The sequence below is a fragment of the Adelges cooleyi genome, unplaced genomic scaffold, assembly GCF_023614345.1.
Source record: "Adelges cooleyi isolate 19-005CV unplaced genomic scaffold, UGA_ACOO_1.1 ACOO_flye_CR_arks_rails_tigmint_CR_PRNA_1, whole genome shotgun sequence".
NCBI classification, from domain to species: domain Eukaryota; kingdom Metazoa; phylum Arthropoda; class Insecta; order Hemiptera; family Adelgidae; genus Adelges; species Adelges cooleyi.
The window spans coordinates 5,816,892-5,843,241 of record NW_026095751.1 but is presented as its reverse complement, the minus strand read 5'-3'; the positions used below and the strand labels follow the sequence as shown (position 1 = coordinate 5,843,241).

Below are 26,350 nucleotides of genomic sequence, written 5' to 3'. Positions count from 1 at the left end.
GTTCTATCTGCATATGTATCTGTATATGTAAGGACATTTCTTTTTAGCACGGCAGTACATATGGTACTATTTTTTAAATGCCTTTAAAATTTTAGAACTAAGCAACATGTAATACATAAACTAAAATTACAGGTAGCGACGTTCTATTTAGGGGAAACTAAAAATGACTAAACATTATTAAAAGCATTGTTATAATGCCGTTATTATTTTTAACGATATGTGATGTGTTTTCGTCAATTTCAGATTTATATCGAAAGTAATTTTAATGATGTCAGAAATTGTTTTGGAATAAACATACAAGGAAGTTCATACAAAACACCGGCGACCAATTTCATGGAAGTTTCCCCTCGTTTACAGTCGCCGTTTTATGTATAGAAGTACTTATTTGTATATTGTTTTTAGTTTTGTATTTTAAACTTTCATTTATTTAGTATACTAAGTTGGTAAGTATATTTTATAAATCTCTTTTATATCTTCTGAGCTCTGAAGTTAAATAATAAATAATGAGCCCATATATTGAAATCTTCCTTTCTTGTTGTCACTTTTTTAAACTTTAAATCTGGTGGGAAGAGGCGGTTAAGTCTATCTACACCCTCAGTGATTGATAAATATTATATTCTATAGACGTAACTAAATAAATAACAATTTAATAATCATAATAATAATCAACTACTTTTTTTACAACATAATTGGATTTATTATTCAATAAATACTAATATTATGTTGTAATTACCCTGTTTTTGATTTGTCTTTCGAGAATAAATAATTCATATTTAAGTACCAATAAACGAAAAGAACTAACATAACAAAGACATCCTTAGAATAAAAAATATTTGATCTACCTATTTATATCTAACAAGATTTTTTTTTAAATTTTAGTCCTATATACACAATTATTTTTTGTAAATAATGATAAATATGAACTTTCAATAAAAATTCAATTTATAATATATATATATACAATATATATCATCAAAATAGCGAGGAAAATAGTCTAATTTAGTCTGGTTTAATTGTTCGTTAGTAAAATAACGTTTTTATGTGCATTAAATTATAGTGTAAATCCTGAGTTGTCAGTGTAACTTTAATTTTTTATGTATTTTTAAATCTTGATCTTAGTTGAACAGCTGAGTGGAAATATTTCTTAGTACCCAATTTTTAGAAGATTGAAGAAATATTTTTATTTCTTATAAAATTTATATAGGAATTATATAACTTCTGATATTTATAAATTAAGTTTTAATGAAATATTATCCTTTATGCGCTCATAATATGAGTCTGCCTTTCAGCTACAAAATGGCTATCCCTGTTTATTTTTGAAATTTTATCTTTTTTCCACTCAGTTGTTCAATTTATAATTTGTTATTATTATTCAATATTATTATTATTTTTTTTTTTTTGTCTGTACTCTTTCCCTCTGGGGCGTTGTTTTTTTTATAAAAAAAAATATATCAACTTTTGAATTTTGCTCGTTCAGTAATAACTTTATAACAAAATTTGAAAAGTCGTGTCCATTAACACGACATTACCCGGTATAGAATAAAGGTGTACAAATGAAAAAAAAACTATCTGATGGTAAAGTAATAAAAATGATTCATTTTTTGCACTTACCACAAGCAAGTGTATGAACAATATAGTTGGTGATTCGCAGGAAGTTTTTTTTTTGAAAACGTGTACTATATAAATAAAATTGTAATTTTTATAGAATATTTACAAAGTGCATTTATATTTTAAAACAAAATACTAATAATTCATACATAACTAACAAAATAATAGTTCTTTACGAATGACAAATCATTTTTGTGTGAAAAGTTTGTGAATTTAAATTTTGCTTAGACGTACGCAAATAGACTGCGTATAATGCGCAAAGAAAATTCACCTATTACAAACTTAAAATAAAGGATATATATATATATATATATATCATAGCTTTTACATTAAAGTGCATTCAGTTAAACTATAACTATAATATAGTAAATAATGTGCTGCATTTTACTACAAAACACGGAGCACTTAAAATCATAATACAATTCCTATTCGAATATAAATCGTATATGATATAATATTTATTTTGTTTAATTCAAATGTGAGATCCTTTTATTCGTCTTTTTATGTAATCAGACCTACTTTGAAAATCATTAGCTTACATCAAATGTTAGAATCGTGCCTACATTTTTAATAGAATTACTTTTCAAAACTTTTTCAAGGGTTTCAAGAGCACATACTTTACAATCAAATATTATGCAATGTACAATACGTAGTAGATCGGAACTATTGAAAAATGTAATGGTGGCCTGAAAAATTGGCCTGCTTTAAGTGTTTCCTTTTATATTGTATTATTGAAATGACAACACAGGCGAGATCAAGCTAGTAAACTAGCATTTTAATCACAATTGTTATATTCGTCATCAGTTAACTCAGCAGAACAACGGCCGTTCGACTAATACCCAGCAAAGATTTTTAATTCATGTTGATGATTAAATCGGTCCATCGCGTGATCAATTATTACAATCTAAGTACTACCTAACTAATAATTTTTAAATATACCAACAAAGATATTAACAGAAATTAATTATTTATCTTAGAAAAACCTAAGATTCTGTAGTATTGGTTTTAACAGTTTAAGAACAATATGAAGGGCACAGGGGAAAAACGGTAGTAGTCACATTATGAACAATTTTTTTTTCAAATTGGTTTTTTCAATTTATGCCAATAATTTTTTTTATTTATGTCAATAAATTGTTTAAATAAATACATTTATTATTAGAGTAGCATTTAATGTGATTTTTTTTTGTTCTTATGTAAGAGGTAGAGGAATTCACGAACTTGGTTTTTGCTATACTCTAAAATGTTCATAATGTGACAACTACTGTTTTTCCTCTGTGCCCTTCATATGTTATTTTACATACTAATTGTACGAGTTCTTTACGAATATTTATATCTTTAAGTATTTTTTTTAGAGCTTATTAGTAGATCTAGTTTACCTATCTAGTTTTGTATCTAATTTTCAAAATAATTTGTTTTTAACCAGCATAGACAAATTTTGTTTCCATAATGGATGTTTACATGTTTCACGCTCATATTCCCCGCAACTAATATGTGTTTTGTTAATATTTGTTCATTAAAAACACCCAAGTATGATTAATTTGTTCACCTATCCTACATCACCGAGAGATGTAATCTGTTAAAGAATAACTAAAGCTGATAAGCAACGACTTGAACAACTCAAATGATCGGCGAAACTATCAATTATCATATTTTAGAAGTAGTAGATTTTACTTAATTTGTACCATTACTTATCTACGGAATTTAAATCTACCTTAAGACTACTTTTTGACTTGCTTCTAGGCAGTTTGTACCAGCTGGGAGGCATGTATTTCACACTCTCTTGTCTAGTCGGCGGAAATTTCATTTCTAACGCTTTTGTCTCCTCGGTTTTATGGCTAGATGTCGAACCCTGACGATGCATTTTATGATCAGGGTTTACCATGACGATGACCTCTTCCACTTCGTCTTCTTCGGTGCTCGACTGGTTTCTGAAACCTCTGGCGGAACATGAATTTTCTGCTCCTTTCTTCATACCGTAGTCTCTTTCTAACTTTCTGTTTTTCTTCTTGGAAAATAACTTTATCAATTCCTTTTTGAATTTCGGATGTGTAATGGCGTAAACCCAAGGGTCCACGCAAGCAGCTGTCTTGCAAAACAATGCCGGGATCATCGACGTGTCGGGTGTAATGTAGTCCTTTTGATCGAACACTCCCAAAAGCGCCATAAAAGCGTACGGGGTCCATGATAAAAACCACAACATTATCACTCCAACCACAACATATCCCAATCTTATCTCCGTCTTTCTCTTTTCGACCTCCTGGCCGTATCTGCTAGCTGCTAGTTCATTCGTCCTCCAGACGGCCGCCAGTATTTGAATGTAGCAAACCGATATCAGACCAAACGGCACAACCCAGGCTGCCGTAAAAAAAATTAACAGAAATCTTTTTTCGTTTATGTCTTCGCTTAAGTAGTCAAACCCGCAACTACTTAAATACCCTTCTGGCACAAAGTGATTTAAACCCAAATCCAGTGTAGGTATGATAGAAAATACGATTCCGTATGTCCATATTAATCCGATCAGAATCCTAGCTCTGGGTTTGGTGGTTTTCACGGCAGTATTCAGCGGGTGCACTATGACATAGTAACGGTCTAACGATATGGCTGCCAGCGTCATGATGGACCCGATTCCGGTTACACCAGCGAGAAAGCCGTAAATTTTACAACCTAAAACCAAAACGATTAAATCAATGAATAAGTAATTAATAATAATGCAAATAGTGGTTAACACGATTTACCATATTTTCCCAGAGCGGGTCCTTGATAAAAACTGTTGTATATGACTACTGGCGATTTGGCGAGCATGAAGAAATCACAAACAGCCAAGTTCATGATCAATATGTTTGCTGGAGTTTGTAGAGACTTGCATCTATCCAACCGAAAAAGACAATTTTAACTAGAAATTTGCAAATAACGTAACGGTATGATTGTGAACACCTTTAAATTGTTTTACCTGATGTACATTATAATCACTAGAGCGTTTCCAAAGCATCCGACGACCATGATGATCGTGTACATGATACCCATAATGTAATGTTTAAAAGCACTCGTAGGCTCATGTTTCAACCAGTTTTTGTTTATTAACTCAAAAAAATCATCTGTGTAAAAACCATGGTCCTTCCATAGATGTACAGGATATTTCCTATGGAATTGTTCTATTGTTATAGACTCATCGGATACATTAGGTTTACTAGTGGTGTTTTCGCCTAATCTTTTGTCAGTTTTAGGCCCAGCTGTTGTACTACTCTGGTAAGTTTTTGTAGTTTTCGAAAATGTCTTTATCGCCTTGCTGCTACTACGCGGGGTAGATTTAGTTGTGTTTTTTTGCCCTTTTGGTTTACCCGTTGTAACAACATTTCGTATTTTTCTTTTTGGTTTTGCATCAATACTCGAATTGTTGTATGTACTGTTGTGATGCACTTTATTATGGTTAATATCGTTTTCTACTGACTTTGCAATTACATTCTTATCAACTGGCAAATCTGCGTTTTTTTTGTAAAACGTAGGCCCCTCGTATATTAGAACGTTCGTACCATTTGGTGTGGCTTTCTTGCAACAAACCGATTTATTGAGAACGATAAGACTTAAGTATAGAACTATTTGTGGAAACAGCAAGACCATGGCTATGGTTCATACCTCATACCCACATGAACGAAAATAAACTGCAAACAAAAATAATATATTAGTAACGATATACTACATTATTAAACTATAACGGTACATTTTATCAGGCTTAAATATGGGCTATGGGTAAGGGTTAAGGATTACAAGAAAACATTTTTTGACTACATAGACTTGTTTCTATTTTAGCGTATTAATAAATAATGACGTGATATCAATAAAAAATAATCACAAAAATCCATATTATATCCTTGTGTAGGACCTATTAGAATTGTTCGCTAAAACTTCATTTGCGTCGACCAATCGCAGAAGTCCAAATAAGCAGTTTTCTGAAAATGGTATAGCACTATAACTAGACATAATATTTGTTTCACTACAAAAACCTTATTTATTATTTTAATCAAAATTGAAATGTAAAGTATTATTTTTGTTTTGAGTTTAAGTATGTACCCTACTCATTGGTGGTAATTTAGGGGAGCTTGGTATACTAAAAACCATAAAACTCGTAGGTCGTTCAGATTAAAGCACCTACATTTTTATATTTAATTTTTTTAATGAGAGAAATATGATTAATTATATAGTAATTACTATATTATACTACTATTATATAGTAATTATTTTGTATATGACAAATTTAGCAGTCCTAAATCCTTATTTAGCTTACAGTATTTTGAATGTACCTCCCGCTCCTTATTTTCCACTATTATTGTGAATATTATATTACATTTTTTATTTTTGTCATGTAATAAAGGTAAAAAATGTTATAGAAAGGAAAGTTATAAATCAGTGTTAAATTAGTACCACCGGACATTTTATTTGAAGTATATAATATATACACTATAATACACTAAACTATATATACTATTGACAAAATAATGTTGACCTTCAGAATAATACACTGTGTAGGTATAAAATATTTTTAAAGGGGTTTCAAGTATTAGCCCACCTCGGTAGTAAGAGCCCTTCTAAATGTATCTTCTTGAGAGTTAATATAATTGTATCGCCATTGGAAAGTAAAAAATAAATAAATACATTATAAAGGTATAATTTGTATTATATTCAATAATAGAAAGATATTATTTTTCTTACATATTATCTTAGTAGTTGATAAGACCTTAATTTTCATATTTTAAATTTCTTTTTTTCATAATACTTCTATTGATTCTGTAAAATATTGAGGTTATTTGCATATGATGTTTAACCTCAATGTATTACAGAATCAATAGGAATATTATGACGAAGTACAAAGAATTAACATATTTATTAGCTTATTTACTGATAATTTAAAACAAGGTAAATAACTACCAAAGTTTGGTTTTTCAAAGTTTTGATTAGTTTTTCATAATTAGCAACAAAATTTTAAAATATCTCAGTAGAAAAGTTTGTCATTTAAAAAGAACACGTTACGCAATAAAACACAAATTACAAATCGTAAGTACATTCTGTTTAAATATCCGGGTTGTCTTCAAAAAGTTTTTAACGGAGACATATGGTTAAATCGATAAAAAGGTTCAGGAAAAGTGAATACATTTTCACTTGGATAAAATCAAGTTAAAATAATCGTTCTTAAATCCCAAAGGGCTTCGAACTTGTTAACAACATTGTCTGTTTTGGTTAGGGGTATATTTTTATAATTTATACAATAAAGGCGAATCGCACCATACACTCTTATCATATAGAATATATATAAATAATTATTATTGTCGTAAAAGCCGAATACATTAGTGTATGAATAATTGGTAATGCCTAAAGGCTCGAAGTCTTTTAAAGCTGGAGAAAAACGTAAAACACTTTGTCGTCTGTTCTAGAAATTGTCGTACCTTACATCGACTTGATATTACTCGATGGAGTTATTAAATAGATGAACAATCGTGACACTACCTTGAAGATGGACTCTGCAAAGAGTCCGAAACGTCGGTTAACAACCGTTGACGCGGATATATCCGAAAATCATTCATGTGATACTTCAATCTGCGAAAGTTTCAACACATTCATATATTTTAATATGTTTGGGTGTAGGTGTATTAATATTTTGACTTATAGGATTATAGTTTATAAAACAACGCCAAATTTTTACACTTAAATTCAATTGAAAAACGGAAAATAGATGTTAAACTAGTGGAATGGAATTATTATTTCACTAATAATTGGTAACCAATTACATTACAATTACTGTACAAAACTATATCGTGCATTTCGCTTAGACAAAATTAATGGGATGGTTTTGAACGCTATTAGTAAATCATTCATTACAAGTAAATTTGTTTTTGGGTTAAAATAGCCGCTATAATTAAAGCCGCTTTTAGAAGCTTGAGTAGACAAAAACAAATAGTTTGTATCTTTTCTTTACCAATATTAAATATGTACTTTATGAGTATAAAAGTGTGATTTTATTTCTTTGCAAAAGTAAAAATATTTTTTTAGATATCTTGTTTCTGAGTTTCAACACAACAAACTATGTCATGTCCTAATTATTAGAAACAGTATTTCATAAGGGGTAGTGGGAAATCAATAAAGAAACATAGAATTTCTATTGGAAGCTTTGTCAAAATGATATTAACGGCTGGGTGCATCTAAATCCGATTGGGAACAAAATCAGTTTGAATTTTATTAAACCAAATGTTTTACGAATTATTGACAATATAATTTTAAGGTAAAAATGGCCAGTGTCGAATTACAACTTATCACTTGTCAACACGTTTCTTTTTGTGTTTGTATTTCAATAGTAGTGTGCTATTTGTAATACATTTTAATTGAAACTATTGTCTATACAAATTGATTTTCTTTATTTTTCATTTATATTTTATTATATTGTCATCTATTTACCGAAATAAAATCAGCATTTTAATGCTAATTAATATTACATAAATTAAATTAAAAAAAATATATATATATATTGTACTCGTTTTGAGAGTAATTAAAGGACCAAATTCCTTACATAAACAGGCTATAAATCAGAAATAATTTACAAAAGAACTTCAATAAACTAAAAGTTAAAGTAATTTACCATTTTCCTTTAAAATCGATAAAACACCAAAAATTACATATTTTATACTTCAAATTACATCATGCTACAACTTTCCAAAACTTTTTAGAATTTAGAATTGTTTGAGGTACTTTTTAAGTACTGAACTTCAGTTAAAAGCTAATAAAATATCATTAACAATTTTTCCTAGTAAGGTTGGAAACTTTTCGTTATTCGCTTTTTGGCCTTAATCTGTCAAAAGGTAACTTGTAAGAATTCTTGATGAATTCGGGTTCGTTAATATACCTACTCGTACATTAAAACACAAAAACATTACAATTATTGATAACCTATAACTCCCCTTTGATATAAAATATTGGCCGGCGGTTGCCATTAGTTTATTAGTATTTCAATACTACCAATATAAATGTTAAGCGTTCTATTTATAGATTGATGATGAAAAATTTAGCATTTAAAACGATAAGGTGAGGTATTATAAATAACGAGCAGAGACTGTTTACTGTACCATAAATACGGAAAATAATTATAAAAATTGTAAAAAAAATGTCATTGATTAAAAACTGTCCCGTAAAGAGTATAATGCTAATGTAATTCAAGGAACTTATTCTATGACCTTCAGCCAAATACTTAAACTGTAGTCCTTTGATCCTTTACCGGAAGTAAGATCTTACTCACTACTTACTTTCGCTCGTGTCGGTTATAAAATAGCGGATTTTTCGTGAACACTCTTAAATGCAATGTTATAGTGTTGACTATTTTTACGCAGGCCAAATGTGTCACTTTGGCTACAATTTTCATAAACTACATAGGTCTTGTGTTGAGAAAGAATTCTACCAAGGGCTTCACACCTGTCGTAAAAGGCGACTAAAGTGACGTAGAGCCCTCCGACAAGTGGCCTTCTGACTGCACACCTTTTCCGGCCCGCAATTAGCACCCAGTGCTACTAGTCGGTCCGCAGTCGAAGGGGATCCCTTCGGGGTGAACCACTAAAGCCAAGAAACATCAGGTCTTGTGTTGATCTCAATTATTATTTAATATGAGTATTTTAAATTAATTTTATATCAAAAATATTTAGAAGGGGTACAATTTTTCTCAAATTAGTGGGGAGGGGGTGCTTAAACTCTGGAAATATTAGAAAACCCCATTTCTTTAATAATTATGGTATAAAACACAAACAATTTTGATAGTATTAATTTAAAAACTAGGAATGATATTATGTAAGCACATCCAGGCTCCCCTTAAATTGCGCCTATGCTAGCTATGTTTCGGAATTAAAAAGTCTGACTTTTTCTCTCTCTCTAAGTCCATAAAATTGAAATATGTTATTAAAAAAGTTGTTAAATTCAAATAAACGTGTATTTAAATAACATCCTAAAAAACATTGTACACAGTTTCCATACTTCAAAAGCAAAACTACGTTATGTTCACATTCGCCTAGTCCCTAACAAAAAAAAACTTTTTTTATACGAATATGAAGTTATCGTGAGTATAAGGTCCATAAAATTAATTCATTAAAATTTTAAAAACTATTTGAAAAATATTATAGTTAATATCAATTAAATTGTGTAAAAATGATTCTATCTGAGATGTGGAATTATTATATGCTACAGAACCGATAATCAAAAATGTAATTTCAAAAGTAATAAGTGGATTAAAACTAAACTAATATGAGCAGAGAATGAATCGACGTTACGCAGGGTCTCAATAGTTTGCAACACATAAGATGTAGCAAGATATAAGATGTTTTGCTCTCGTCGAAATAATATTTTCTTTGAAAAATTGATTCCGTTATAACATTGATTGCTTTTGCTTTATGGCCTACTTATGAACGAACCTCTTGAAACAAAATTCCCAAGAGAGCTACAAACATGTCGTCTGGATAAGGGTAACATTGTTACAGATTGATTATTTTATTTGAAGTACATCATAATATATCAGTAAAAAATAATATCAAGAGGCCACGATCGTATCAATAAATAAACATTATAAAAATATAATTTTAAACCCTAACCCAAAAATAACACATTGCTGAAAAGTGAATACTAATAATGTTTTCATTTCACATATAATGACGTTTTTAATATTTTCAAAATATTACTATTTTGTGCTTCGATGAAAGGCTGCGAAAATCTTTTATTGGTAATTTATTGTCCCGTGATGGGTTAAAAGTTAAAAAATTACACTCTTTCTTTCGATATCGAAACAATTTTTACTTTTCAACTTTGGTTCAACACTTTGAAAAGATTTAATCCTTTTAATCGATTTTTTTTTTCACTCACTCGATATTTTTTTAGAACGCCTCAATTTTTTGAAATTTTAATTGTTTAGTTACAACTGAGAGAAAGATTTATTTTAATTTTATAATCGCAATATATTTCATAGAATTTATTTTAATATTTTGAATTGTCTCTTTACTCTTCTGTAAAAATAATGTAAAATATATTTTCGTCCTCACTAAAACATACTAACAATAACTTGTTTATTCCTAAATTAATTTGCATAGGCCATCCGCCATATTCATAAGTACTATTGAAAATCTTCTTTCCTCTGATATAAACTTGTCATCATTTCCACTGATTAGTTTTTACTTTAAAATGTTTTATCAAAATATTTAGTCGTACCGTCAGATGCAGTACATTTTGTATTTGGCGTTTCGACGAAACATTACAGTAAAGGAGCTTTGTTTTTATAAAAGTAAAATAAAAGAGCTCAGTCCTCTTTTGTTGTCTCTTAATGTTGTGTGCTCGAACACAACAGAAGTATACAAAACTGTACTAATTCTACATCAAAAAAGATTAGTTGACGACTTGAAAATAAAATTATTCATTCGAATACGCCAATCGCAATAAACTGTTAATTCCACAATGAGCTTACCGTTCAAAACTTATTTAAGTTAAAATTAAAAAAAACTTTCAGTTTCTTTAATTATAGATAATACAAATTGTATGCCATCAAGATCAGGCATTAAATTCTTATTAAAAAAATATTTTCTGTCAGCGGGTTATCATCAAATGTCAGGGAACCGTTGTCAGCGGTAATCTCTTTTAAATATACATATATATATATATATATAATATACCTATTATATTACATTCATCGCAGATTATTAACAATTACATTTTGACAATTTATGAAATTTCGGAAAATTATCATCGCGTAATTGCTTAACTGCTATAAACCTATAGTAAAGCCACGTTAAGTAATTGAAATAACGGAAAATGATTGATCATTAAATATTTTTAATACAGTAATAACATGAATAATCGTTTCGATTAATGTTCGTGAGCAAAAACCATTTAAACTTAAAACTATAGTTATTTCAACTGTTTTGAGTAGAACATCTTCTTTAATTTAATGCTAACCTATAAGCAGGCCACATAATATTATGGAACACAAGATTTCTTACGCGTGTATAATAAGGAGAAACTAGAAAGATAAACATACCTAAACACACTGAATCGATTGAACTTGGTAAAATATTTATTTAAAGTATTTGTTACTGTGCAATAAAGAGGGGAATTTGATAGTAATGTAAACAACACCAACCAAATGGTTAGTTAGTTTAGGTAAATAAGAAAATACACTTTTCGGAGAATATGAGACTTAATGTTATCAAAGAAAAGGTCCGAGGAGATCAGAGTACGCATGCTAGGAACTTTCATTAAAATTACTCTTGACTAACGGATGCGTGTATAGCACAAGTGGCCAAGTGTGTAATGCGGCAGTGTCAAGCACTGTCGTCGATTCGACAATAGGTCACGAGTAGTTCCGTCAGCTAAGTTTTTTCCAACAGATTTCTAACTTGTATAAATTAATTTTCCATAATGAATTTTCCGATCTCCACAAGCTCTTTATGTGCATCAGCAATCTACTAACAGTTGTTGGAGGATGCAAGTTTGAGGGTTTAATATAAACATTTATGTCAGATTTTTACAATTTAGTATGCAAATTAGCTTTTTAATTTTATTTTTTTTTAGTTGACAATTTTATAAATTACGATTACCGCAACTCCTACGTCTGGCAAATTAGCGAGTAGGTATTTATGTAAAGTACGCAGTAAAATTGATGACAAGTTTTTGTCAGAGGAGAAAAAGTAAATAACTACAAACATTACATAATATATATTTCATCATTCTGTGAAAAAATAGAAGCAGCAGTATTACAAAACAAGAATATGAGAGGGGTGTGTGACGGAGCTTCGCTTCTCACAAGCTTGTGATAAATAGCTTTAAGTTGGGAACTTCAATTTTTAACTATTATTTGCGTTCCCCTTAAATTGTTTTTTTTCAAATTCGAGCTCTAGTTAGGATTTTGTTTTGAGATATAATAGTTAGAAATTACAATGTTGTACTGAAAATTAAAAAATTATCTATAACCCCTCCATTTCGATTTGGATTTATACTACTGATAATGTAAAAGATACAATTAAATTATATAATTGTACTACGTTAGGAAACTGTTAGTATTAAATATCTATGATAATTGATAACTAATCTCTATTATTGAACATAAAAAATAACTGAATTACATTTTATCATAGTATTCAAATAAAATGTATTCAAAATAGTAAAAAATATATCATTATAAAAACAATACCTTTTTAGCTCCGCAATAAAGCTAAAATAATATCTATCGTATTTTGATTTTGCAAACATAATTTTTGCGTTAACATAATATTTATTTTATACTAGTTTTTTTCACACAAACTATTCCTTAAACTAATTTCTAAATCGACACAAGTATCTTTTATACCCATCATTACGGGTAATTTGTTTTTGTTAGCATTTTTATAGCTTCAATTAAAATCCCTTCTTTCTCTATCTCTCCTTCTTACTTTTATTAACTCTCAAATAAATAAATCACACTTACATGAGCTCTTCCTCCACAAGCACATTGTATTAAAGTCACGCAACGTCTCTTTGATCCGGCCTTTCAGAGAATCAAAAAATAGTTTTACAATAGAATAATTACACTGATGTGCTACAGTAATAACGTTAATTAGTTTGTCCTTGTTTTAATTCTTTTGGTAAACTGTAACATCAGTGTCGTTTATATAAAAGAGGGTTTATAGGGTGGATCTATTCCTAGAGAAAAACAAATAATAAAAACAATAAATTTACTGGTAAATCGAAAACTAACAAAATTATTCGCAAGGTGTTTTAATTGTATTTCAAAATAGTTAAATTATGTAATTTTTGTAATTTTATAAAATAATCTGACTTTAGAAAAACTAAGTATGATGTTCAAATTTATCTTGAATAAAACCGTACCACTACCCAGTAAAATACAAATATTTATTTTCATAAAAACGTGTCTAGCACTCAAACATAAAAACCTACGGTATGAATAATTCATAATAATGTAAGTTATTAAAATACATTTGTTTCAAAACGTAGGATAATAAGATTTGTCCTTTAACAAGAGTTAGACTAGACTGGGTACTAGGTATCAATGGAATAATTGATAATAAAGGCAAGTAGATATTTCAATTTATTATTATTATGAAAAGCTGAATACAGAATAGTAATAGTAATAAGAACTGTTAAATAAATACCCTCTATATCTTATACACTTATATTTTATTATGTATAAATGTAATTACAATTATTATAATTCTTCAGAATATAATTGTATTGGATTAGTTTTTAATTTAATCATTAACATTTAGAAAACGTTTAAATCGAATTTTGATACTTTTTGTAACATAATAATATGCATTTTTAATATTGTTTACTTTACTTTCATACTCATAATAAAATGCAACTAAACTAAATATTATGTTGTTCTATCTTTACTTGAAAATTTACTCTGAATTCCAATTTTCTCCGCCGGAAAAAGATGGAATTTCATCACTATTGTATTTACACATAAATTACAAATGTTGAAAATGTTACTGTTTTTATATTTCAGTTAGGTCACTATTATACTTTTAACTCAGTGGCATTTTAAACGAAGTAGAAATACCTTTGAATAATATAATATTATTTTTATTACATTTTTGTAGTGCATAAAAAAATAAGTACCAAGCAAATTGTGCGCTTAATTAAGTTAAATCAAACACAACTTTTGATTTACTTCCCTTTATAGGTTATATATATATTTTTTAATAATCGAATTTTAAAACGAAATATAATTTAATAAAAGAAGTAATTTGTTAGTAGTATTATTCATTTGACTTTAAAAATTAATTTTATGAATCATATATTTAGTTTTTTGAAGTGCGCGAATCTTTTACATACAATTTTTGTTGTCTTAGTCCGCTCACATTTAACTAAAAAAAAAACAATATATGTACATATAAAACCTTGATAAATTAGGCCTTTTATGCACTCAGTCTCATTTCACTTCATTACCGGTGACAGTTAATGATTCCTATGGTAAAAAATCAATTTTAATTTTTAATTAATACTTGTGATAATGCTCGAGTTTAATAAATATTTTTCAATCGTAAAAATAGCGTTGGTAGAACCCATATTTTTTTATCTCCTTGATCTAGCTTCAATAATGTTTTAATTAGTTATACAAAAATTATTATTTACTTTACTTCTTTGTAATTTTCCATAAGACTTTTCAAATAGATTGTGATTATTTCCTAACGCACTCATATTATGATAACATCATAATATTATTATGTAGTACACTTAATTGTCCTGCCATAGCTGACAAACGTAATAATAATTTCCTTATATTATACTTACTTCTACACCCGTTTCGTATGATTTCGTATCCCTCTTGTTGTCGCTTTATGATTTGTGCGCAACAAAAACACATGCACTTTCTACGTGATCAACAACAATAGTCAATAGGTGCGAAAACGGTCGACGGTCAGATGTTGTATGTTTCACGTGTACAATATGCACAATAGGCATCGGTGCCTCAAAAAACGAAAGAACGGAACTACAGACCTCTGCGGATGATGTGGTTGACAGCAAACGGAAACGGGTCGACGACGGTGGCACACGCGGTCCTCTTTAGAGTAAAACCCGCGCACGCTCTTCGTGCCCATATCCTCCGCCTTCGGAGCGGTGCAATATAATAACGTGTATCATAACTGATAATACTTATGTGTACATATATGTATATAATGTACACTCGTAACAACCCCGTGATATGTATAATGATATTATGTATTATTACAAATTATTCGCAAAGCCCGCACACAAGGCCAATGAAACCGTCGATAATCGCTTTCAATCACGACCGCGTATTGTCCTCATCAGATCGTTTTGTTTTTGTAATTGTGCAACGGCAACAAGTAACGAGATACAGCGTTTTGCCGTTCTACTCACAAGTCGACAATTTTTTATAATAGGCATAGGCTGTCTAGGTGTCGGATATCTTGTACACGGTTGTTAAAGCTCATATACAACGTTAAAAAAAAAAAATTAAGACATTGTGCTCCGTTTTCCTCGCACTCTTGTTAATTGTATTTATTGTAAACATCTGTCTTTTCCCCCAAGCAACCTGAGTGCAATAGTGATGATAGATGCAGTGCTACGATTTGCGTGGCTTTGAACAAATTATGAATGTCAGACCCTTTTTCCGTAAAATTCAATGCAATCGCCGTTTTTTTTTTTGCTGTTTAATTTTAATTTTTGGTCTCATTTCGATTACTTTACGCAAATTTCAACATGGTAACATACATTTATGTATCCTTGTGTTAGTGTTTTTTCACTTTTTTATCAATTATTAATATCTTTAAATATTCACAAACATACTGCTATTTAGACAGAAGTCAGAATAATACTTTATTATAATCGAGTAGTTATAAATTTACAATTGAGTTGTTTTTTTTTATCATCTATCGCGTTTAATGTAATATTGAGTTATTTCAATGTTTAAATTTAACGAGGGTTGGAATAAAAAAAATTCTTGATTTTTTGAATGATAGCAAACTTTTACAACTTGCTTTTCATAAGGTTGGCGAGCTAATGATATTTTGTGAAGTTAGAAGATTATAGTGTAACTAAAGTTAATTCTGTCAATTCAATTAAGTTTAAAGTTAAAGTTTAAAAAAATTGTTCAATACAAGTTAAGTTAACACAAAACGTGTTGCCCGCAGAGTCAGAGTATTATACATATCGAAATTGTAAAATAAATCCAAAATATTCACAGTGGCAGAATTTGAAAACAAATCGAATGGGATTATTCAAATCACATTCAGTCTCTGAATATATTATAAGTCTACTTATAACACTTTCGAAACAAAAAAGAAAATCAATAATTTAACTAAATGTTTTTATGTATAATATATATTAAAAGTATGCAAAGACTTGATTTTAAACTTACAGAATACCCATCATATAAGTATTCTATAACGTCGATTCTATGATCTTTAAGAATTAAATAATTACCCATTTAAAATTAACATTGTTAACTCCATATCAAACTATATATTTCCATTGTTATTACCATAAGCAATTTAAATGACTTGGTTATTTTTTCTCCAATGTTTAATAACTGAAATGCTAGGGAGGATCACTCGAGTGCTGTTATTATAAATTATGTTTTGTTTAAAATGGTGGAGAACATTTCAAAAATATGGTTTAATGCAAGGCTATAAAATAGAAACTGAAATCGATAACTGTCTTAAAATTTGTTATGGAGTAGTATTTTTAGACCTGGATAATTTTTCCGATTTTTTTTGCATTCGAATTATTGTCAACCAAACCAAAGAGTAAAATGTCACGAAATTTGACCACTATTTACTTGACACGTCGTATATATCAGAAGAAGCATCATTTTCACCATACATAATACATAATATGAGCCCAATGTAGTCTCGCCCTAAATAAAGTTACAAACGCATGCGAGTCTAGCCATTCTAACCTATCTGATATCTCAATCAATTTGTAATACACATTCGAACATCCTCATTATTTTCGAAAGGCTTGCTGGAATTTTAATCATAGCATATATGTTGTATTCACAACGTTCAAAATAGAAATGAATTATAAATTTAATAATTTAAGGGGCCAAATTCCCTATGAATTGGTTTGGGCCAGATATTATGAAAACACTAAAATATTAGCCAGATACTACTAGCCACTTTAGATACATAAAAATGTATCCCGTGGTTTTGCGGACTTGTACGCAAGCTGTTAAAATATAATATGAAATACCATTATTAGAAAAATAACTTTAAGCCAATTTAAAATAAAATAGGTTATTATAATAATTTATGTACATTTATGATGTAAAATGGATCAAGACAGACGAACGAAAAGAGTACCGATTTTCAAATAAATGCTTTAATGCGAAACTTTACATGGTAAAACTAAAAACCTTATATAATATAATTATGTTTAATTTTTTTCAATTATTCGAGTATTCGAATAATTATTGGAATATTCGAATATTCGGTATTTGAATCTTCGAAGATTCGAATCCAATTACAATACTACTAAAATAAAAATAAAATAATTCTTAACGGTATAAAAAAAAGTGTTAACCGTTAAGCAGTAACAAAAAAACAATGTTTTGGAAAACAAATTGAACCGCCTCTTCGAGGTGTCTTCTGAACATAATAGTAAATGGTTCACATAATATTATTGAAACATTTAACTAGTGTAGTTAACATTTTTTTCTGTAATTTAAATTCAACAGTGGAATTGACATATAAAAAGGGACGTAACCCGTTTTCTAAACGGCTCCCGTTTTACAAACAGGTAAATTCCCAAACGGCTCCGGTTTTTTACAACACAAATTCCTTCTCGTCAGCGAGTTTTTTATGGTATAAAAACGAAAAATTTTCTATCATTTTTAAAAAATTTTAATAGATTTAATAGGGGTTTCTACCACTTTTACCAACTTCGGAAGTCGTATTGATAACTGCTAAAAACGGCAGGTCTCCGAGTGTTTTGGCACTCGCTCGCTACGCATGCTCGGCGCCGTCATTCGCTCCGCTAACTAAAAATATCCTAGGTTTGTAGGCTACATTCTAGGAGGAGCTTACAGGTTTAAATTTAAGTTTAAGTTTTTTTGAAAAGTTAAAGAGGCTTGATAATATACGCATAGTACCGAATACCGGAGCCGTTTGGGAATTTACCTACTCGTGAAACCTTTTTCAACGAGAGCCGTTTGGGAAAAAACAAACAATGGATGGTAGCCGTTTGGGTTGCACCGATAAAAGGTCACTTGCGTTTTCATGCGCTCCACACCAGAATTACTGCGCTACCGTTAGTTGGGTAGAGCGACCAATATTTTATGGCCACGCATTCAGTAAGTGACGCGATTTTGAAAGCGAAAAAATATAAAGCAACGGCAGCGCGTGCACACGGTTATTATTTTTCCGAAAATATTATTACATTTCTGAGAATATTATTTTCCAGCTATTTGCTACCACTTAGGATTTTAACGTTCTTCCTGACTTCTAAGCGCGAGGTCCTGGCCGTTGCACTCACTCAATTCATTTACAGCTACCCCACCTCGCCTTGCACTACATGAAACATATTTAGTTGAATTTCAAGCAAGGCCATTATTAGATTAATGTTTAAGTGCATATAAACTCACTCTTTTGATATCCAAAATGCTATAGTAAATAGATCAAAAACCCGAGCAAAGTGGCAGCTGCTTACTGAAAGTGCATGATTTTTATTAATGATAATTAAATCATTAATCTACAAGCCGTAAAGAGGTGTGTGTAATATAATTTGTGCAAAGTATAAATTTAAGCACGCAAATCGATTTACTAAATAAGTTAAGACCCGCGTAGAGTCTCGTTTAACATAAACCTATTGGTTCAAATGCGTAGAGACATATGAATTGTAGTGTATTTATGTACTTTAAGTTAAACATAGTGTTACCATACGAATATTAAAATACATAGCTGGTATTGAGAATAGGAGTACCAACAAAATATTGAATAAACAGGTCATGTTTTATTTGATTAAAAATAATCTCGGTGGACAAGACTTAAGTTTAAAACTGGGAGTAAGAATGTCAAGATGTTACCTGGTTTACTTTATATTATATGAAGTTAATAAGTGATCCTCCGGACATATGTATACTCAGAATATAATTTCATCAGAGAAAACACAAAACGTAATTGAACTTAATTATTACACGATAAAGATACGTAAGCTGAAATATTTCGGACACGTGTTGAGACACTCAGAGAAATAAAATTGTATACTTTACCTTGTCATATAGTCAAGGACAAATAAAAGAAACTGTAGAGTGTCACTACTGGACTATAGCGTTTTAATTTTCTACCCCTTTATACATTCCGTTCCTAATAATCCTTCTAATTGAAGCACTAAACCAGCTCATACCTTCGAGGGCAAAATCCGCTTTAATTTGAGCACTTAATTTTATCGATTCTTTAAAAGTATTAACTTTTACCCCACCAATCATGTTTTAGAGTTGATGTGCAAGGCATGTTATTTTACCTTACCTACCGTTGAAATTATAAGGAATGTGAAATTAATCACTCCTGAATTTCCATGGTGAATAAATTTAACATCCGCTCTTGGAAGCCTTGAAAGTCAGTCTATTATAAATTTGTTTACGGCAATTTCAGAGGTTGATTGTCGCTTTTGAAAAGTTACTGTCCTAATTGACTGGATTTGTCAAAAAAAAAAAGTACTCAGCTAAAACAATATTCCGTGCTTAGATCGCTGATTTTTTCGAAATGTAAAGTTTTAAGAAACATGTCGAATTCAGTACCTACGTCATTACTTCGTACATTTCTTTAACAACTTTGGTATTTTAACAAACCGGCAATGACCACACGTCAAAGAATGAAATCTTATGTATTAATTGATATATTGACATAATATTCTCTTGAAAGCACCAACTCAATAAGCTTATAATCAAAAGTGACAAAAGTCAGAAATTAAACAAAATTTTAAAATATGATTACTATAAGATAATTTCTTATCCAGTTATCTCAATAGTAATCTCATGGATATTTCAAAAACATAATTATTTAAACTTGTGCGAAAGGTTGTAAACAAAAATAATTGAATGTTTCGTGTTGAATGATGTGTTTAGAACGTCAAAAAATGTCTACCAATCTATAGAAAACAATAAGTATCAAGGAGAGGAGCTACTTTAAACAAAATTACCAAAATGTTGTCCAATCTGTGTAAGTAATTTCGTTAAATAAAGTATTGAAGTGTTATTTTAATTCCATAGTGGATTATGAGACTTTAAAACTGACTTTTAATTTGTAGGCTTATTACTAATTATGCATTCCAATGTCCCTGTGCTAATTTATAACACTTTTAGTTTTAAATATACATAATATTATAATGTGTTGCCTTTTATATATGTTATAGTTGTATATTTAACTTTCTATATATCTCCATACAGTATAAAAGTAAAGACCTTCATTAGGCCAAGAAATTACACATTATCAAGGTCAATTAAAAATATTAAATCAACTTAATCTCATTAAAAGTATTAAGATACTTATAAACGTTAAAAAAAATCATATTTTTTTAGTAAGAAGCACTTAAGTTTATTTTTTATTTTAAAATATTATACAAAAATATTTATGTTGTCACCCGGTCAAAGCCTATTTATATTTTATACACAGTATATTTTGCAATATTAATATTGCAGAATCCTTATACAGTTATTCTTGATTTTAACACAGTTACAGTCAAATTAATAATATTAAAAAAAATGAACACAAAAAGTAATATGAAAAAATTACTAAAACGTTTTGTAATAATATCTGAAGTTTAAAATTTACACAAATATAACATTATTAAAACGCATTAAAGAACATATGTATTATACAGAGTGTAATATAAAGTTCTACTGAGCTTCAAATAAGACATTCAGGATGCTTAATGGGTACAATAAATGGTATTCATTTACAAGTTACAATCCTTATAAATGGCATAACGTAAAAGGACTGTCACAGCAGTAACTATTAATTCGTTGTACATAAATTGCTTAATAAGTAATAATAATAAGCAGCATCGCCTATCATACTAAATTTATAGAATCGCGTAATATAAATTGGAATTCAGTTTTGTCAAGGTCATTTCATACACTGTATACTTTGTTCCGTGTAAACTGTATATAATGAATGAAATCGACTGGTAGTTCATTGATCATCGTGTTCAAACATAACATTGTTTAACATTTAATGTAAAACCAATACGCTATTCCCAGCTTTACGTCAAAGTTAAACGTAATAACAGTTTAGCTCAGCTAATAATACAATAATAAAAAAAATGTGTACATTTTTTTTTCGATAAAGGCTAAAGCATATTATGGGGCGTCATTATATCATTCATTTTAATTATCCCTCGGTTTATATGTAAACAAACGATGGCTAACGAGGGAGAAGTCATGTGATCAACAATTCCCACTTATTGGTTCTGTATAGTAATTATTATAATACAAATATCTATATATATATATATATATCCTTTGAGGAATCAACACGCAATATATAATTTAAAAAAATAATTTATAGAAACACACTTGAACGAAAAAAACGAATGCAGTTAGTGTTGGACACGTAGAGCACGTTGAGTACGGCAAATACGTTTATACACACTTCTAGCATTGCAAAAAAACAAAATGTCTAAAACTAGTTGGCGCAGAAAGTATTTTGAAGAATCAACTGTGCATTGTTTACAGTATCTGGTTCAAAAGAACAGATCACTGATAGAAAAGTAAGTTAAAGTTTTTACGCTAAATTTAATTATTTGGTAAAATATATCGACTGTAAGTTATTTTACGTGAGGTGATGAATAAAACATTTTTTTTTTATTTCAATTAAAATGTTTCAGCATATTATATGCTCATACAAATTAAATAAAACATAAAAATATATACTTTATTGAGTAATTCACAGTGCATGTTTTAAGTTAAAACCGTCTTACTGTATTTAATATTTTTTAAATGCGTTTATTATAATTTACAAAAATATTGTGTTACAAAACACTAGATTACAATATTTATAATATAGCATTATGATATGAAAATGTATTTGTCTATATGTTTAGATTATTTTGGATATTTACAATAATATCTACTTATTTTATTGCAAATTGGATAGTGTTTTTATTGATTGGTCTTTGGCTTCAAAGCCCTTCGGTTATATATGTCGATAATACAGAATCGTCGATAAAAGAAATACCATTTCCGACAATCACAATTTGCTCCTCAAATCAAATAAGAAAACAGTTGTGGACAGCTTCGCAAAGAAATGATTCTTCCTTTATGTAAGTTTTACTCGTACATTGTGTCAAATTTAAGAAATCGATTATAAAACTATAATTCATATTGTAAATAACTATTTTAAAACTTGCTGTTTAATCTAGGAAAAATATAAAACAATATGAACAATTGTTATGTTTTTACTTAAGTGACCCAATACCGAAGCCGTATGACAACTTAGAACAAGATATTGTAAGGGATATGATGAGTGTGAGTATTTTGTTAAGTAAATTAAGTTGGTTTTTTAAGCTAAAAATTATGAAAAAATATCTAGATAAGATATAATAAACCAAAAAAAAAAAATCCGAGAAACTATTTTTATGGGTACCAAACGAAAAAAAAATATAGCTGTCTTTGAGACAATGGGGCTTTATTCTCAGCAATTTTAAAGTTTTGAATTCAGGTTTACTGACATTTTTATAACTGAAAGTGATAAAATCACTATTAAACAAACAATTTTATGTGAATCTATGGATAGTAAGTTCAGTACTAAGCACAGTTTAAACCAACATAGTATGAACGTAAATATTTAATTGACGTCCAGTGGCTACAAATACGTATCGAAACGTTTTTTTGGTGTTAAAGTGTTTTTGAAACTTTCAGTCATAATAATTCCTGTAGACTAGTAACCTCCCCGTTCCCACTACGCTCTGTCACCATTATGCCCCGACTCCACTTTACTGGCTTTTTAATTATAATTTGTATAATACAAATTATTCTACCACTTAAAAATTGTGCTGTGATTAGTGATTACTAGTACAAAGTGGAAAATGGACAGTTATAACTAGAATAGCTTCTCAGGTTCTTTATGTATTAAAGGCTAACTTCACCACAATTAACATATAATACCAGAAAGCTCAGATTCACCACGATTAGTTTAACAATGATTAAAATGCCACTCCATTCTTCAACTATGCTGAATTTCTTACTACGTTGACTTGCAACCCATAATATTAACTGGTACTTTTACAACCTAATATCCTCAAAATTACTCATGTTTTTAAATTACAGAATTAATATTAAAAAATAATTAAGAAAATGTTTAATAGGTATGCCCAGTTCGTTGTTCAGAAATGTTGAAAACTTCTACTGTATGGTTAAATGCAACATTGCCTAACATTTGTGATTTTGCTCAGCAAGTACCGTCTTTGTTAGGTGTATGCTATTCGTTAAACATGTTGCCAGCATATCAAATGTTTAATGATGATCATTATAATTTGTGAGTACAGTAGTATGTTATTTAGTAGTGACAGTAGTGGATAGTCAATTTATATAAAATAATTTCAAATATATTCATTTTTACTAGTGCCTGCGATTTTAAACGTGTTATTTAATTACACGTGTACACGTATATTTAAACTTTATAACTTGGGGGTTATAACTTCCACAGTGCGCGAACACATAAAACGGAACGCGCTTCGCCATTCTAAAAAATTATGCACATTGGACGAAGGTCAGCCACCCACCCCAGTACTGGTGTATACATAATACACACTTAAGAAAAAACTAAACATTTCGTTCATTTAATTTTTTTTTCTTAGTATCACATTCATTTACACGAACTCAAGCATTTTTATTTTCTTTTAGGTATAAGGATTTTTTCTTCAAAAATGTAACGTATAAATCTAAAAATACTTCAATAGAATGGAATACAGACGATGGATACCCTCCTGATTACAATGATGATATCAATGATGATTTACCAGTTAGAACGATAGGCGTTGGATATTACCATAGACTAAGAATGATGGTACACTCGTATCCCCATGACTTTTTGAATTGTCCGCTTATGAACTATAATTTTTTTCTAGTAAGTCGTTATAATAGAATCTATAAATAAATGTTGTAAGCTAAAAATTTTAATCTGAACGTAATAGATTCACATACATATATAATACATTGTATGTAGTTTGGACCTATTCAAATTATTTACATTGTATTTTTTATCTTTTGAGATAATGTTAAACCTTTTAAAATAAATGTAGGTTTTATTTAGCAACCCAGCGGAGTATCCAATAATAAATACGAGAGCATTCTTTAGATTTGGGACGTACACCAAAGTTCAGATTATTCCATCTGTAAAAAAAATACACCCAAATTTGCGATGGCGCTCACCCGAAGTTAGAAATTGTTACTTAAACAACGAAAGAAAACTATCTGTATTCAAGCATTACACAGAAAGCAATTGTTTGGTTGAATGTCTTATGAATGAGACTATATCTTTATGCGGATGTGGAAATTTGTATTTAGTTCGTCAGTAAACTTTTGTTTGAGGAAAAACTAAAGATAATAATAACTATGTGAATTTGATCGTTTCAGCTTTACCTAAAGATATTCCGGTGTGTGGGCCGTCTAAGGTGAAATGTATGGATAGAGCTAGAGGTGAGTTCTACCATCAGGTTAGATAATTAGGTATCCTAATAAATACCTTTATCAAATAATGGTTAACTATAACTCTAAAATAGAGTATAAAGTATTAATGGCTTAAAACTTCAATCTTCACCTAATATTTGGAACTTTATAAAAAATAATTAATATTTGACGTTATGTTGGTTCTTTTATAGAACGAATACGAAGCTTAGGTCTTTCTAAATCATGCAACTGTTTGCCTGCTTGTACCAAAATCGATTACGACGTGGAATTGTCAACCTATGACGAAAATACAGAGTATTTCAAAATAACAAATTTGGAAAATAACAAGTTAGTTTCAAAGTAAACTCCCTGTTATCTGTATCCACATATTTTGTTATAAAAACATTTTTAAATGTAGTTCTAGCATAGCAACAGTAGACATTGCATTCAAAGACCTTCATTTTACTGCTATTACAACAACATCGATTTTTAGTTGGTTATCTCTTGTTAGTAAGTGTCAATGCAATATTACATCCAACACACTTTTTTTTTATATTGTTAGGGACGATGTCCTACACTACACACACGCCTACACAAATACACGTATACCATATACATGATAATGATATCACACAGATAATGAGTATAAAATAATAATAAAAACCAAATATATTTGATACAAAACATCTGACAAATAACTCATTTTAACAGCTAACGATATTATTTTAAACTATAAAAAACATTTTTTGAAAATATAAAAAGAAATTAAAAATCTAGGCAAGCTTCATCAATTAAATAGTTTTACTATTTTCTTACAGGTAATATTGGAGGAATTCTAAGTTTATTTTTAGGATTTAGTTTGATAAACGTTTTTGAACTTGTATTTGTCTTCATTCAAATATTGTTTCAATCCATCAAGTCATACTTCACATATTAGGTAGGTAATGTTACTTGAATAACCAATTGATAGACATAATTTGATTGCAACACGTATTTCTTAATAATATACATACATTTGTTAACAATTATTATACTTGTCAAGCACTTATATTTATTTAATAATGATGCTAACATTTAAAAAAATATAGGAAATATGTTTGTAGCATAACGCACATTGTATATTTCAATACAAATTATTAACATAAAAAATACTACAGTTTTGTTATTTATACTAATTTATACCATTTTGCTTTTTGCCTGTGTGTAATTCCATATTATTATACATCACTTAATAACGTTTTTTTTTAACTTACAAATAAAGTAAAAACTATTTATAAAAGTAAGTGTATTATATTATAGTTAATTAACTTAAATAATAATTAACTAACTAAAGCAAACAATCTAGCAAAAAAATAATTAAAAATTGATACAAAAATTGGCTATATTTTATAACAAAAAATGATTATATTAAGTTTTAATTCAAAATAACTATTTGACGATAAAAATACTCTTACATAATGTGTTACATAAATGCTTTTATGTATGCCACGTTTCGGTGGTTACATCTTATATTATGAATTTTGGACGGGGTGTACTCGATAAGGGCCACCGTGTACGCACGAACAATTTTTAGCTACTGGCGGTTTCAATATATTGATGGAC

General features: G+C 29.2%; 2 protein-coding genes across 2 annotated transcripts; one reads left to right on the top strand and one right to left on the bottom strand.

Moving 5' to 3' along the window:
* Positions 1-1,954: 1,954 nt before the first annotated feature.
* LOC126846705 (opsin, ultraviolet-sensitive-like) lies at positions 1,955-15,137 on the bottom strand. Its single transcript, XM_050586517.1, has 4 exons — positions 14,911-15,137; positions 4,559-5,267; positions 4,344-4,474; positions 1,955-4,272 (listed from the first exon to the last, which is right to left on the bottom strand). Exons 2-4 carry the CDS (start codon positions 5,224-5,226, stop codon positions 3,293-3,295), a joined length of 1,779 nt encoding a protein of 592 aa, XP_050442474.1. The 5' UTR covers positions 5,227-5,267; positions 14,911-15,137; the 3' UTR covers positions 1,955-3,292.
* Positions 15,138-21,697: 6,560 nt separating this feature from the next.
* Positions 21,698-25,778, top strand: LOC126834243 (pickpocket protein 28-like). The gene is made up of 10 exons (XM_050566028.1): positions 21,698-21,849; positions 22,183-22,401; positions 22,501-22,606; positions 23,446-23,615; positions 23,984-24,206; positions 24,382-24,649; positions 24,716-24,778; positions 24,961-25,096; positions 25,167-25,258; positions 25,567-25,778. The coding sequence occupies exons 1-10, from the start codon at positions 21,755-21,757 to the stop codon at positions 25,683-25,685; spliced, it is 1,491 nt and encodes a 496-aa protein (XP_050421985.1). The 5' UTR covers positions 21,698-21,754; the 3' UTR covers positions 25,686-25,778.
* Positions 25,779-26,350: the final 572 nt, after the last annotated feature.